The sequence below is a fragment of the Phyllopteryx taeniolatus genome, chromosome 9, assembly GCF_024500385.1.
Source record: "Phyllopteryx taeniolatus isolate TA_2022b chromosome 9, UOR_Ptae_1.2, whole genome shotgun sequence".
Classification (NCBI taxonomy): domain Eukaryota; kingdom Metazoa; phylum Chordata; class Actinopteri; order Syngnathiformes; family Syngnathidae; genus Phyllopteryx; species Phyllopteryx taeniolatus.
The window spans coordinates 3,332,840-3,348,538 of NC_084510.1; the positions used below are offsets into that span (position 1 = coordinate 3,332,840).

General features: G+C 39.4%; 1 protein-coding gene across 7 annotated transcripts in view; it reads left to right on the forward strand.

Moving 5' to 3' along the window:
• Window positions 1-95: 95 nt before the first annotated feature.
• The window catches only part of zbtb40 (zinc finger and BTB domain containing 40), a 41,004-nt gene continuing 25,400 nt past the window's right edge, over window positions 96-15,699 (forward strand). Inside the window, exons 1-4 of one of the 7 annotated variants that reach the window (XM_061785924.1) lie at window positions 96-240; window positions 1,127-1,316; window positions 3,457-3,893; window positions 5,703-5,884. In XM_061785924.1, the coding sequence (XP_061641908.1) occupies window positions 1,138-1,316; window positions 3,457-3,893; window positions 5,703-5,884 (798 nt within the window). In that variant the 5' untranslated portion in view covers window positions 96-240; window positions 1,127-1,137. The other 6 variants (XM_061785926.1, XM_061785928.1, XM_061785923.1 and 3 more) reach the window with 6 other exon arrangements.

Consider the following 15,699-nt stretch of genomic DNA (forward strand, 5'->3'; position numbering starts at 1 on the left):
CTAATGTTCTATTATGTATTTATTTAACACGAGTCGAGAAATACAATACCACCATAATTCTTTTCCTCAAACTTACTTTATGCAGCTTTGCCTTGACCCGGAAGACGTGAGCTCTGTTCTAGGATTGTCAAAGTCGTCAGCGCATTCCATGTGCCTTCTATGGGAACGACGACCTCCCAAACATGGCGGCCACGTATGCACGTTGGTGAGCACACCAACACACTCTCTGTCGCATGTAAGGTACGTTAAAAAATGGACTGCAAGCCCGCTCCCCCCTTTTAATATTAGCTTGTGCGTCTGTTTCGAAGACTCAATTCTCCGACTTCTAAACACGGCTTTAGACGGATAGGACAACTTGATTGTAGAGATTTAAAAAAAAAAAAAAAAAACTTTTGGTGAATTCGCTTTCAGAGAGAAATGTCCGAAGGTGAATGACAGAGTAAGAACTTCGCAGCAGTAGAAGAACGTCTATCGGGGGCAAGGCAAAGCCGCATAAAGAAATCTTGAGAAAAATAATTATGGTCATATATTGATAGCACATACTTGACAAAAAAAAAAAAAGTAGACCGTGAAAATTGGTTGAGAATTGAGCAAGTTAAATTGACTTGATGGGAACGTTGACCTCCCCAACATGGCTGCCCCGTAGTCACGTTGGGTAGCCGGGCTGCCACAGCACGATAGTTAATCTACTACTTGGGTAACGTTTCCCTAACCGGAAATGTCGTAATTTCGTGCTGCATCGTTTTTGGCCATGTTCAAAAACTGTCAATCTTTATTGCGCGATATGGATTTGTCAAGCAACGAAGTTTAAATAAAGAAACGGATCGTTTGAATATATCAAGGTAAAGACAACCACGGAACGAGAGCTTGGTGTCTGGTGCTTGTGGCCGTTTTTGTCACCGTTAAACCGGCTTGAACCTATGCTGCCTTGTTAGCATCCGTAGCTAGTTTGCGCTTAATCTGAGGAAACATGTAACTGTGTACCAGTTAATTATACCGAACCCTAATTTATGATGTCGTAGCAGCTGCCTAAATGCGTAATTCCAACATCCATGTCCTGTCATTTACTCACAATGTAGAATTGATACAAAACTTGGTTTTAACCATATAACATCATTTTCTCCAGAATAAGGAGAGATGAACCTTCCTGTCCAGACAAACAAAATGATAGAGCTCCCAAACTACAGCAGCCAGCTGATGCAGCAACTGTGGGCCCTGAGGAAGGAGGGCCTCTTTTGTGACTGCACTGTTCTGGTGGGAGACAACCCTCACCGTGCACATAAACTGGTGCTGGCTGCTTCCAGCATGCTTTTCAGGTACTGTGAGGAGGTTTGTGTGTGTGTGTGTGTGTGTGTGTGTATATATAATTGTGTATGTATAGATATGCAGCAAAAATAAATGAACACAGCCGCCGTAAAAACAAATGTTCATCATCATCATCATCTTTATTTTGGCAAGTATGTCCAAAAAACACACAAGGGATTTGTCTCTGGTAGTTGGAGCTGCTCTAGTATGACAACAGACAGTCAATGGACGGAGAGCACTTTTGAGACATAAAGACATTGAGGAAAAACGGTCACTGAGGAATAAAGGGTTGCTAGTAATCTGGTAATGCCGGTACAATTTTGTAAAAATTTTTTAAATTTATTTATTTTTGACAATTGTGCACAAAAGATGCAGAGTCCTCTAGCACTTAGAGCAGTTTGAGTGACTAATGTAGCAATAGTCTGGTGCAATGACCATTGTGCAAAGGTACAACAACTCACCATAACATAGAATCAGTGTGAGCCCTGGGCTTGTTCCTTATGTCCAGTCTGCTCCGTAATTTTGTCTTTGTTACCGTCACTGCAGAAAAGCCTGCTTCACAAAGATAGGATGTTGGAAATAGTAGCACGGTATTCAGTTGATCTCTTTTTCTTTAAAAAAGAAAAAAAAAACACCCAACGGCTTATCTTTTCGTCCAGAGTGCTTGGTCTCCACGTGTCGTTGGCTAGCTTGTAGCCACATACAGTACTGTGCAGAGCGGACTCGGTGCGTGAGAGTTACTTGTAGAGATAAACCCGAATTTTAAGTAGGACTCCTGATATTTTCTATTAAAATAATCTTTCTTTTTCTTTGAGGTCGTACGGCCTTAGTTTTAGTAACATCATGTAACCGACGTGCAGTCTAGTGTTGTTTCGTTCGCAAATGTTTCATTCAAAAGAAGAAATCTTTTCAGTGAACATAATGAACTGAATCAGTTTATGAAGTGATTGGTTCTTTGAGATTGCCGCCATTAGCGAGTCGGCCGGGAGCGCAAACGGAACTGCTGCAGCTTTCTGTGCAGTCTTGACGTGTCAATTGCGATGCACAGCTGTTGCGGCGGAAAAGATCTGGTCAATTTTCAAAAATAAAATACATTTGACACATGAAATGCAATACAACGGAAATGAAATTAATTGATCATTCTTTCTCTGTGGCTCGGTAACAAATACCTCACGGACCGGTACCGGATCACTGTCCTAGCCGGTACCAGCCGTAGCAACACCGCCGACTCGGAGGAGAACTGCAGCACATTTTCAGCGCGGTCACCGCCCACGCGAGTAGAAAGAAGCCCTTAGATGCCTGATTTATTTATTCATTTGTTTTTACGTGTGGACTCTGATACAGATAAATATATATATATTTTTTAAGATTTGAATAATCCTTATGTTTGTCCCAGTGTACAGTAATGTTCACATTAAGTGTGGTTGCTGCTCAATCTCAATGGCCAACACCTCCATCAACGCAACACAGCTTTTGAGGTGGCCATTTTAGGCAAATAAGATGCCTGAAGCACGGAGCCAATGATGTTATACGGTGCGAGAAAAAGCACAAAGTTCTGAGCCTTCCGTGGCCATGCCAAGACTATTCATAAGCCAAAGATAGTATGTAACCCAAGGTCATTTTTATTTGAAATTTAAAAAAAATAAATAATTCATAAACCAAAATTTTCAAAAAAACTGGGTTGTTCCTAAACCGAGGTTAAACTGTACATTTAGGTACTGTTCAGTTGTATTTAATTTTGAAGTTCAACACATTTCAATTTTATCTTTAAGAACTGTTTGTTTTTAAACATTTATTTAGGTATTATTTTTACTTGACTTTTATGTGCAATGCAGTTTTTATTTTTGATTTTCATGTATTTAAGCAGTGTTAATATTAAACTAGCATGATGTTTAAGTGGCCTATAATAAACATCCTTTTTTGGGGGAGGAATAAAACATTGCCTTGTTTTTGATTAGCACTGAGGCCTACTATGCTACTGTATTTTAATGTTAGTTATGGTGATGGTACATGAGAAAAGTTTTTTTTAGGTGGCACTTGGTCTAAAAAGTTTGAGAACCACTGGTCTATATAAAAAAATATATATATAAGGTGGCCAGGACTATAAGAAAAATGTTGTTCTTACTAAAAAGAAACTGTCTATCCCTTTAGGTCACTGCTGGATCTTTCTGATACTATCTCCATCGACACCACTTTGGTTTCCTCGCAGGAGTTCGGCTGTCTTCTGGACATGGTCTATACAGGCAAGCTACCTTTGGGAAAACATAACGTCAGCCGCATCATCGCCGCTGCAGACAGCCTGCAGATGTTTGATGTAGCCGTGAGCTTTAAAAATGTCCTCACCAACATTATCAACCAGCCGGCCCCAGCCTCCCCCTCCTCTACAAAGGTCCCAACCCTCACCCCAGCCAACAAAGTCCCCAGCCCAAACCCTGAAGTTTCAATTGCTTCATCCACTAAGGGTAAGTCAGCTGAAGGTGGGGTGCAGGTGGAGGATGCGTCCGAGAACAATAGATGTGAAGATGGAAGTGAAAATGTAAAGGGACCTCCATGTAAAAGATTCTGTCCAGAGTTTTCTGAGTCCTCAGGTCAGTTTTTAATGGTAGCATGCCAAATGATGTTTTTGTGTTTACAAACCTACTGTATTCAAGATGAATTGAAGATGAACAATTCCAATGACGTTGGGCCTTGTGTTAAATATAAATACAAACAGAATACAATGATTTGAAAATCATGTTCAACCTATATTTAATTGAATACACTACAAAGACAAGCTATTTAATGTTCAAACTGATAAACTTTATTGTTTTTAGCAAATGATCATTAACTTGGAATTTTATGGCTGCAACACGTTCCAAAAAAGATGGGACAGGTGGCAAAAAAGACTGAGAAAGTTGAGAAATGTTCATCAAACACCTGTTTGGAGCATCCCACAGGTCAACAGTCTAATTGGGAACAGGTGGGTGCCATGATTGGGTATAAAACGAGCTTCCCTGAATTGCTCAGTCATTCACAAGCAAAGATGGGGCAAGGTTCACCTCTTTGTGAACAAGTGCGTGAGAAAATAGTCGAAAAGTTTAAGGGCAATGTTCCTCAACGTACAATTGCAAGGAATTTAGGGATTTCATCATCTACGGTCCATTATATCAAAAGGTTCAGAGAATGTGGAGAAATCACTGCATGTAAGCGGCAAGGCCGAAAACCAACATTGAATGCCCATGACCTACGATCCCTCAAGCGGCACTGCATCAAAAAACGACAATGTCTAAAGGATATCACCACATGGGCTCAGGAACACTTCAGAAAACCAATGTCAGTAAATACAGTTCGGCGCTACATCCGTAAGTGCAACTTGAAACTCTACTATGCAAAGCAAAAGCCATTTATCAATAACACCCAGAAACGCCGCCGGCTTCTCTGGGCCCGAGCTCATCTAAGATGGACTGATGAAAAGTGGGAAAGTGTTCTGTGGTCCGACGAGTCCACATTTCCAATTGTTTTTTGAAATTGTGGACGTCGTGTCCTCCAGGCCAAAGAGGAAAAGAACCATCCGGACTGTTATGGACGCAAAGTTCAAAAGCCAGCATCTGTGATGGTATGGGGCTGTGTTAGTGCCAATGGCATGGGTAACTTACACATCTGTGAAGGCACCATTAATGCTGAAAGGTACATACAGGTTTTGGAGAAACATATGCTGCCATCCAAGCAACATCTTTTTCATGGACGCCCCTACTTATTTTAGCAAGACAATGCCAAACCACATTCTGCACGTTACAACAGCGTGGCTTCGTAGTAAAAGAGTGCGGGTACTAGACTGGCCTGCTTGCAGTCCGGACCTGTCTCCCATTGAAAATGTGTGACGCATTATGAAGCGTAAAATACGACAACAGAGACCCCTGACTGTTGAACAGCTGAAGCTGTACATCAAGCAGGAATGGGAAATAATTCCACCTATAAAACTTCAACAATTAGTGTGCTCAATTCCCAAACGTTTATTGAATGTTGTTAAAAAGGTGATATAACAGTGGTAAACATGACCCTGTCCCAGCTTTTGTGGAACGTGTTGCAGCCATGAAATTCTAAGTTAATGATTATTTTCTAAAAACAATAAAGTTTCAGTTTGAACATTAAATATTTTGTCTTTGTCGTGTATTCAATTAAATATAGGTTGAACATGATTTGCAAATCATTGTATTCTGTTTTTATTTTTGTTTAACACAACGTCCCAACTTCATTGGAATTGGGGTTGTAAATACATAGTGAAAAAAGATGGAAAAGTCTGTATAGCTATGCACCACAGCCAACTACCTAAACAAAAAGCAAAGTCCGATGGAAACCAATGTGTATTTGTAAATATTTCCCTGGTTAAGATTCCATGTTTTTGTATCTGTGCTCAGGGCCCAAAGAAAACAAAGCCTCAAAAAGTGTAGTAAAGGAAGATAATGCAACAGCCACCAAGACTACACCTGTTTTTTTGGAGCTCTCTTCTCAGCTGACCGAGCAACTTACCGGCGTGCCAGATGTTGTTCAGCTGTTGAGCCAATCAGCTCACAGCTGTCTGGATGAGCAGAAGAGACAGGTATCTGTCCTCATCCATCCTCCGCTAGATCACAATGGAGTTTATTGTGCACAAACAGGTAAAATATTAATCAAACTTACCTGTAGCTGTGTAGTGTACATGAGCACTAGTGAAAAACACTTATACAAAAAAATAACATCAAGTTTTTTTTTTTTTTTTGTAAATTATTTATGGCTGCTTCTTTGTTCCTGAGTCAGGGTGCTCTTGTTTGGCTACATTCCATTTCACGTCATAATTCACAGAGCCATGACTCAGGAGTCGTCAGCTTTCCCCACACACATGAAGATTTCGAGTCAAAAATAGTGAACAATGGTTAATATTTTAGATTGTCGGCCCTAACCCTTTTCAGACTATTATCGGGACAAATTCCCTCTTAAAACCCCTCAGACCACACTAGGTTAGAGGATAATCTTATAAGACATAAGGTAATGTGGCTTTTGTCATCTTTGGTCAGGAAGGGGCAAAATCGGACAAAAACAGCCCAATTATCTTTGTGTGTATTGGGCGTTACTAAGTTGTGTGCACGAGATGACTAAGCACAAAGTACAAAACAAAAAAACATCCATGTCGTCTCCCGTGTTCCGTATATTTGTAATACAAGAATGAAACTAAATCTAAAATTGAGAAACTCTGCTGGTGATTCTAATTTTAAGGGTTAATTACCTATTTATGATTATTTCACATTGCAACTACTTATTAAGGTATGAGTGAATTAACAAATGAGAGCTTTATTTCAGACAGAGAGTGAAGTCCATATAGATATGCGGCAGTTGGTAATCTGTTGAAATGTTATTTAATTTGGTTTCCTCGCAGTATCATGGTTCCCCTATCGTTGACCTGCTACATTGCCAGTTTTTTGGTCTATTGCAGAAAACCCTTGCTATACCATGGAAATCTGAGGTTTATAACAATCGTTTTTTATGGGTTTTACAGTATACACAGTGCAGAGAGAACAGTAAAACACATACAGTATATACAATTAGCACACTCACAGAGAGGATGTTGTCGGTGACAGGTCACGCACAGGTTCAAATGCCACCTTCTCATGCCCCGGCTTTTAAAGGCACATATAGTGCCTTGAAAAAGTATTGGCCACCTTCTCAAATTCTTATATTTCTGCATAGTTTCCCCACTTTAAGAGCATCAAACAAATGTAAATATTAGACAAATATAACCCAAGTGAACTTAAATTGCTGTTTTTAAATGGTGATTTTGTTTATTAACGGGGAAAAAAATATTCGGTTACCTGGCCTTGTGTGAAAAGAAATGACCCCTTTTTTAAATCATTAATTAATTGTGGCTAATCACAATTTTTGGTTAATTTTCACTGATCACACCCAAGCCTGATTTACCTCCAGACCTGTTCAATCAAGAAATCATTTAAACAGAATCTGTCCCGACAAAATAAAGTCAGACAAAAGATCTAAAAAAGCTGCAACAAAATGACACATTTCAAAGAAATTCCAGAACAGTTGAGAAATAAAGTAATTAACATCAATCAGTCTAGAAAGGGTTACAAAAGCAATTTCTAACAGCCATTATCCTCACGTGGAGAAAAAATGGAACAGTGGTGAATCTTCCCAGGAGTGGACGGCCTACAAAGATTACCCCAAGAAAAGAGCAATGGCTCATCCAGGAGGCCACAAAGGAACTCAGGACAACTTCTAAAGAACTGCAGGCATCCCTTGCCTCAGTTAAGGTCAGTGTTCATGACAACAATAAGGTAGAGACTGGGCAAAAATGGCATCCATGGCAGAGTTCCAAGGTGAAAACCACTGCTGACCAAAAAGAACATAAAGGCTCGTTTCACTTTTGGTAAAAAAAATATCAGAATGATTCCCAAGACTTTTGAGAGAATATTATATGGACTGACGAGATGAAAGTTGAGCTTTTTGGAAGGTGCGTGTCTAGTTATAGCTGGTGTAAATGTAGCACAGCATTTCAGAAAAAGAATATCATACCAACAGTCAGACATGATGGTGGTAGTGTGATGAACTTGGGCTGCTTAGCTCCTTCAGGATCTGGACAACGTGCTGTGATTGGAACCATGAATTCTGCTCTTTAACAGAAAATCCTGAAGGAGAATGTTTAGTTTATGACCTCAAGCTTAAGTGCACTTGGGTTCTGTAGCAGGATAACGATCCAAAACACACCAGCAAGTCAACTTCTAAGTGGCTTAAAAAAACAAAATGTTTTTGGAGTGGCGAAGTCAAAGTCCAGACTTGAATCCTATTGAAATGCAGTGGAATGACCTTAAAAAGGCCATTCATGCACGAAAACCCTTGATTTTTGCGGAATTCAAACAATTCTGCAAGGAAGGTTGGACGAAAATATCTCCACAGAGATGTGAAAGACTCATTGCCAGTTCTAGAGTACGCTTGATTTCAGTTGTTGCTGCTGACGGTGGCCCAACCAGTTATTAGGTTGAGGGGGCTTTTACTTTTAACAAAGGTCCAGGTAATTTAATAGCTGAATAGTTTTTTTTCCTTAATAAATGAAATCACCATTTAAAACAGCATTTTAAGTTCACTTTGGTTATCTTTGTCTGATATTTACATTTGTATGATGATCTTAAAGTGGGGAAACTATGATAAAATATAAGAATTTCAGAAGGGGGGCAATACTTTTTCAAGGCATTGTATCTATTAATAGGGATATCATGATATCGAGAAATTAAAAGTGCTTTGATATCGTCCTGGTCTTGTCTTGGTATAAAGTAATGAGCCTTGTCTTTAAAATGTAGTTTTGGTACAGCCATACGAAGCCACGCCGCTGAGCCAGGCTGCTAGTGCGCTTTGACTGTAAACGCACCCGATTGGTAGCATAAACCATGTGACCTTTTGTGTACATCACAAGAAATGATTGGCTGACAGGACCACGTGACAATGTGGAGTAAGGAAGTAAGTAAGGAAGCAATCTTGTCTTTGTTGGGTTTTATTACAAAAAAAAGGAAAGTCTGCAAAGAGAGGAAAAGGTACAAGTCGTCACAAGTTTTTACCCCTTACTGAAGTCCAAGCAAAAAATCACCTCCGTTATACAGAAGTGAAAGAGAGAGAGACGAAAAGGAAAGCAAACAATTATCTTTGTCCAGCTGCACTCAACTTATATTTATCAAAAAAAGCTAGTAGTCACAACATGGCTGGGAACAACTAGTACACACAACATGGCCGCTAGTAGACACAACAGGGAACAATAAAGCATGTGAAAGCTGTGGAAACTAATTGAAGTAATATTTGGTATATATGAAACATACATTTTCCAACTCGGCTCCCACCATTTGATTATATCACACAATCTACTAATAATCACATACAAAACAAAAATTACTAGACATTATTACATCCTAAGTACCTAAATGTTACTAAATATTATGAAACACTAAGTAATCAAAAACATTAAAAGTTACTAAATATGGCTAATCGCTAAGCGATCAAGAACAAAAGTTAATTCAAAAACAAACATTCAAAAATGATAACAGTATATAATGTATTAACAAAAATTCACACCTCAGGTTGAAGAAAATCCTTCATAAGCAGGCTGCAAGTCAGTCATGCAACAAAGTTAGACTGAGGAATATGAATCATGGTCATCATTTAAGTCGTCGTTGTCATCCAAACAGTTGGATTGAAGGAAATGGTTAGGTAAAGGATTTCACCAAAAGGACCAAGCAACAGGAGATGGAAAAAGAGAACAAGCAAAGCGATATAGCCAAGCCTGCTTTCCAAATCCAGTGAACCAGCTTGAATCGAGCACCTCCTCGCGGGCAATGACATCGCCGAGTGTAGTGAGGTTTTTAATGCCACTGGCTATGACGCATGTATCACCAGCATTGTCAGGAATGTATGTGCAACAGGTTTGGTTCAAGAGTACAAACACCGCCCTGAGAAACAAATAGTGAATCAAGTGTCATGCGGTTTTGGAGGGCTATTTCACGAATTGCATTAAATTCCACACGTGAAACCTAAAGAATGGTCAGGGTAGTGTTAACAAAACTAGAAAAGCGATAACTTAGAGTTTCATATCATAATCAATTTGCTCACCCCAATTTGTGGAAATAGTATAATACCTTGGTACCTGTACTGCAAACCTTGTGATCAGTGGGGACATCTGTGCCCCAAACTGGATTGTGTTCTTTAAATTGGCCCTGTCTGTGACGACGGGAACGGGATGTGGCAGAGATAATGTATGAGTGGTCTCTAAAAGCAATAGGGGCACATCGATCTGACCAATCGGGAACGAGTCTAGTGTAGACACTGTGTCCACAAAGGCACCATACCCGGATCCTTAGTGGGTTAAAAACCATCAAACCTTTTGGTCACATTGAATTAGTGGGTTTAAAACCATCAAACGTTTTGGTCACATTGACATAGGGGAGAGGAGAACCTGTTTCAGCAAGGACAGTTTGATTAAGGTATTGTGGACTGACAAAAGAAACCAAAGTACGACGAAAGAGTGCTGACGAATTGGGATGTGGGGAAGGCATGTGGGTTTGCAGCGGCATGAAAGAACAAAGATAGCTGTTAGAACGATTTTGAGAGTGTGCCACACGAAGGGCATAGAGGAACCAAACATTTATGCTGTAGGAGGTGAAATTAGCAGAAGTAGTGGCAATCGTATGTTACCAAAGAAGCGTGTCATAGTTGTCACGTTTCGTAAGGTACAAAATTGTGTCAACTGTCAAAGTGGGAGCATCAATGCACACTTTAATCACAATAACTATGGCAATAGCCAAACCACCAAGAGACACCCGGGAGATGTCGTTTTCGTCGTCTTTTCTTCTGCCGAGTTAACGCAAGTATGCGTGTGTATGCGTGCGCTTCAGTTCAGACAAATGATTGGTCATTGCTCGGCTTTTATGACCCATCTTCTGCTCCTCTATGACCTATCAACGTGCAATCAGATTTCATTATATACATTATCAGTATAGCGTCAATATGGTCCGACCCATCATCAGCATTATCCTAATATAATTATTTGTATATTATCATTATCTTTGAGACTGATAATCAAAACATTACTAAATGTAAATACATCAAAAGTGCTCCAGACACATTACGAAAATTTGGGTGGAATAAAAGCTCTACCTAGGTACTTTTCCTTTCCCCAAAAAGCCTGTGTCTGGGTCAACGCGAGGTCGTGTATATAACGAGTGAAGGGTTTTGAGTAGTCTGGCTATCGAAGGACTTTCTTCCGTTGGATTAAATCTGCCTCAGCATTTTTTGTCCAGGGGATGCCAATGACACGGTCAGTTATCCATAATTTCTGATCCAGGATCTGCAATAATTTGTCATGTCCGAACGTAACATCTATACCATTATTAGATTTTTCGTCTGATGTTTTGGGGTTTGAAATTTAGAAATGTAATTTTTCAGATCACCGTTAAAATGTATCTTTGCTGACTCTATGTATCTAGTACATAGAGTATTAGCTAAGAATTTCAGTAAGGCCCCTCTGTGCCTTTTTCAACAATAAACATTCTTTTGTCTACAAGTCTAGTAATTTGTAATATATATATATATATATATATATATATATATATACTGCATATGAGAAACCACCACATCATACCATGTTGACCTAATGACAAATGTGCATGATTTAGTCTATATCGCTTCATATGTCAACCCAAATAAGTGAATGTTCCATAAAGAGTTCAAGATTACAGACATTAAATGTTTGTAGAACAATCATATGTACCACTATGATAATGGCAATATTGGTACTGTGTTTGCAGCCTCTTGAATTGGCTGTAAGTGAATCTATAAATTCTGATTTTGTGGCAATCAAGTATGTGTCAAATATAATAATAATGCAATGTGTGATGCGATTTGTGCTGCCAAGCACAAAAACAAAATAATCCACTGGCTTTGTACTCCAGAGCAAGACAAAACCACAAAAACAAAACACTCCCCCCTTTTTGATAAAGTGACATATGGTCTCATCCATGACCACTTTAGCAAAATACAAAAAATAAAAAACATTCTCGATAATCAAGTGGTCAAAGTGGTTAATACTGGACAGAATTTGGGTCAATGGGTAGCAACTCAAATAGTGAAAAAAAAAAAAAAAAACATCAACAGCGTCTGTGCGAAGTGGATGCTGGCAGTGTTGGGGGATGGCTGGTAGCCCAGTCGGTGGGATTTGAGAAATGTCAAGGAAGCGGAAAAGAACATTACGCATAAATTGAAATTGGTAAGAAAGACCCAATGCAAAGCACGTATGGGTGTAAAATATCTGTGTTCTTTGACAGAGTTAAAGAAAAAAAAAACAGATAAGCAAAAGGCTTACATTCTTCTATTCGTGCTGAACTTTCCTCAGCCAGAGAAATGTGCAGCGTTTTGGTTAGATGAGACAACACAAAAAAAATAAAAATCATAAATTATTGTAATTAAATGCAGTTTGCAGCATATAACATCATTTTCTTAAGGATTAAATATCTGAATATCTCTGTTAAAAATGTTAAAATTATACTATATTTAACTTTGAATACACACTGATAATTATTCCAACCTAATAACTTAATTCAATCGATCTTATTTTGTCTGAATGTTGAGTTGCACTATTCTAAGATTTTGAGCCACCTCCTTTTCTCCTTTTTTCCCCCCCAATCGAATCAATTTTGTTATCAGTAGGTTACTCCCGTTCAGGTCTGTAGGCCTTATTCTCTCATAAAAATAAAACACAACTCTTGCTCTACAAAATCACAGCGTCATACTAGTTAATCACCAATCCTCCAAAAAAAACAAAAACATTTTCCCACTACTTATTTTCCACCGCAGCAACAGCTCAAAACACATTACATCAGTAATAACACACACACAAATACAGACAGTATCCACAGCGAACAACACATCTTCCTATAATCAGTCAAACAACGTACTTTCATCAAACACTTGGCCAAGATTCCAGCATTCGTCTCTCGAATGCCAGACACACACCTAAACACTCCCAACACACCAGTAAATCAGCAGACCACACAGTCACTCACGTCCCTAAGTTGAACACACGTCTTGTCAGTCAGATAGTCTTATCTCTTCAGTCTAAAATGCTTTTTCGTCCTTTTAATTGCTGTAAAGCACTTGGTGTTACATTTTTAATGTATAAGAGGTGTTATATAAATAAATTTTCTTTGGTCAACAAACATTGTTTCAAACAAAACTGTTAACACTGTGAGTGCAAACAAATTGTGGTTTTGAACTCATACTCTCACCTCTCACAGCAAGTAGTTAATATTTTGCTTTTCGCATTGGTGTTCATCATTTATTTATATCAATGGAATTGACCATGAGTTTAACCAGAATTTAAATGTATCTAATAACAAAAAATAATACTTTTTTTTTTTTGTTTAATGAAAAATTTTCTATCATCAATTACTGCATTTTAATTATTTTTCCCAGACCAAATGTCCACAAGCGGGATAGTTTCTCGAAACCTTGAAAAATTACAAATAACCATCCTATAGTTCAGGTGGTTCCTTGATCACCTTCTCGAAGGCCCCAAGCCAAGTTACACCATTCCCGGCCTACTGTAGATTTGTTCAAGCAGTTCCCAGACTTAACATCAACAACATCTCACGCGGGTAATGGATCGTCTGACAATTACAAGTAATGATTCTACATTTCAAGTACTTGAATTTTCTATTTATCTTTATCCCGTGTATTTTCTTGTCATGAAAACAAACGAAAACAACAACACTGAGAGATCCAGATATAATGACAGAAGTGCTGCATGTGGAGGGCCGTGCTGTGGGTCGCAGGAGGGGGTTGTGTTGTTGGTCTTCTTTCAGATTGCACTCTTCTTGATCTTTGTCATAGAGTGAGGCCACTGTGGAACCCAGCTCGGGACCACAACCTGACATCCTCCCCTTGGCCAACTCGGACAGATTAGACCACAGGCGACAGTTATCAGTAACTTGCCCTTCTTTTGTCAGAAAGCTTATGTCCCTATTTGCATCTAAATCTAACAGTCAACCCCATATCCAGACATTTGGCGTTTTTCTCAATTTCTGCTAAAGCCTTAACTTTTTTATTTATTTATTTATTTATTTTTATATAAACTGCCTCAAACAAACCATCCATCCATCCATTTTCTGAGTCGCTTTTCCTCACTAGGGTCGCGGGCGTGCTGGAGCCTATCCCAGCTGTCATCGGTAGGAGGCGTGGTACACCCTGAACTGGTTGCCAGCCAATCGCAGGGCACATAGGAACAAACAACCATTCGCACTCACAGTCATGCCTACGGGCAATTTAGAGTCTCCAATTCATGCATTTTTTTGGGATGTGGGAGGAAACCGGAGTACCCGGAGAAAACCCACGCAGGCACAGGGAGAACATGCAAACTCCACACAGGCGGGGCCGGGGATTGAACCCGGGTCCTCAAAACTGTGAGGCTGACGCTCTAACCAGTCGTCCACCGTGCCGCCGCCTCAAACAAACCAAGTGACGTATAACCCAGGAATTCTTTTTTGCTCTTCCCACTTCCCATTTCCAGTACCTGTTAGAAGCGCTTCTCTTTTTTACAATATTCGAACGTCTTCGAAATTGTTGGGGACCCTAGCCCCTAACTGTCGGACTCTGACCTGGGAACCAAAACCCCTAACCTCCGAACTCCAAGCGGGATTGCCTTAACCTAAACCAGCACCCTAACCTAGCCTTTACCCCAAACGTAAGGACTCGGACCCTACCAATGGAATGTGGGCAGACCAATTACTAATACCACTTATTACAAAGGCAAGATTGTTTCAAATACAGTACACCATATGAAATGTTCCAATTTTCAAGGAATTGAAATTTTCTTTGCCGTAATTCTTTGTTTGGAGGACAACAGGTCTGTTTGGATCCTGAGATGATAGCCGACATCCAGAGCCCCGGCAGGCCCCCCGTCCTTAATTCTTTGGGTAGAGGCAGGAATCGTGCGTTGGTCCTGGGTGATAAATCATCACGTGGTCCCCTGCAATGGCGATCGATCCAAGAATCCCACTTCTGACACCAACTGTTTTCGCAAATCTTTTTTTTGGCAGAATAAGTCAGGAAGCAATCTTGTCTTTGTGAGTTTTTATTACAAAAAAAGAAAGAAAAGTCTTTGCAAAGAGAGGATAAGGTACAAGTCGTCACAAGAAAAAAAATCACCTCCGTTATACAGAAGTGAGAGAGACAGAGAAGAAAAGGAAAACAAAACAATTATCTTAGTCCAACTGCACTCAACTTTATAAAAAAAAAAAAGGTAGTAGTGACAACATGGCTGGGAACAACTAGTACGCACAGCATGGCTGGAAAACAGCTAGTAGTCACAACAGAGAACAATGAAGGATGTGAAAGTTGTAGAAATTAACAAGTAATTTGGTATACAACCCCAATTCCAATGAAGTTGGGACGTTGTGTTAAACATAAATAAAAACAGAATACAATGATTTCCAAATCATGTTCGACCTATATTTAATTGAATACACTACAAAGACAAGACATTTAATGTTCAAACTGATAAACTTTATTATTTTTAGCAAATAATCATTAACTTGGAATTTTATGGCTGCAACACGTTCCAAAAAAGCTGGGACAGGTGGCAAAAAAGACTGAGAAAGTTGAGCAAACACCTGTTTGGAACATCCCACAGGTGAACAGGCTGATTGGGAACAGGTGGGTGCTATGATTGGGTAGAAAAGGAGCTTCCCTGAATTGCTCAGTCATTCATAAGCAAAGATGGGGCGAGGTTCACCTCTTGGTGAACAAGTGCGTGAGAAAATAGTCAAACAGTTTAAGGACAATGTTCCTCAACGTACAATTGCAAGGGATTTAGGGATTTCATTTCATCTAGAA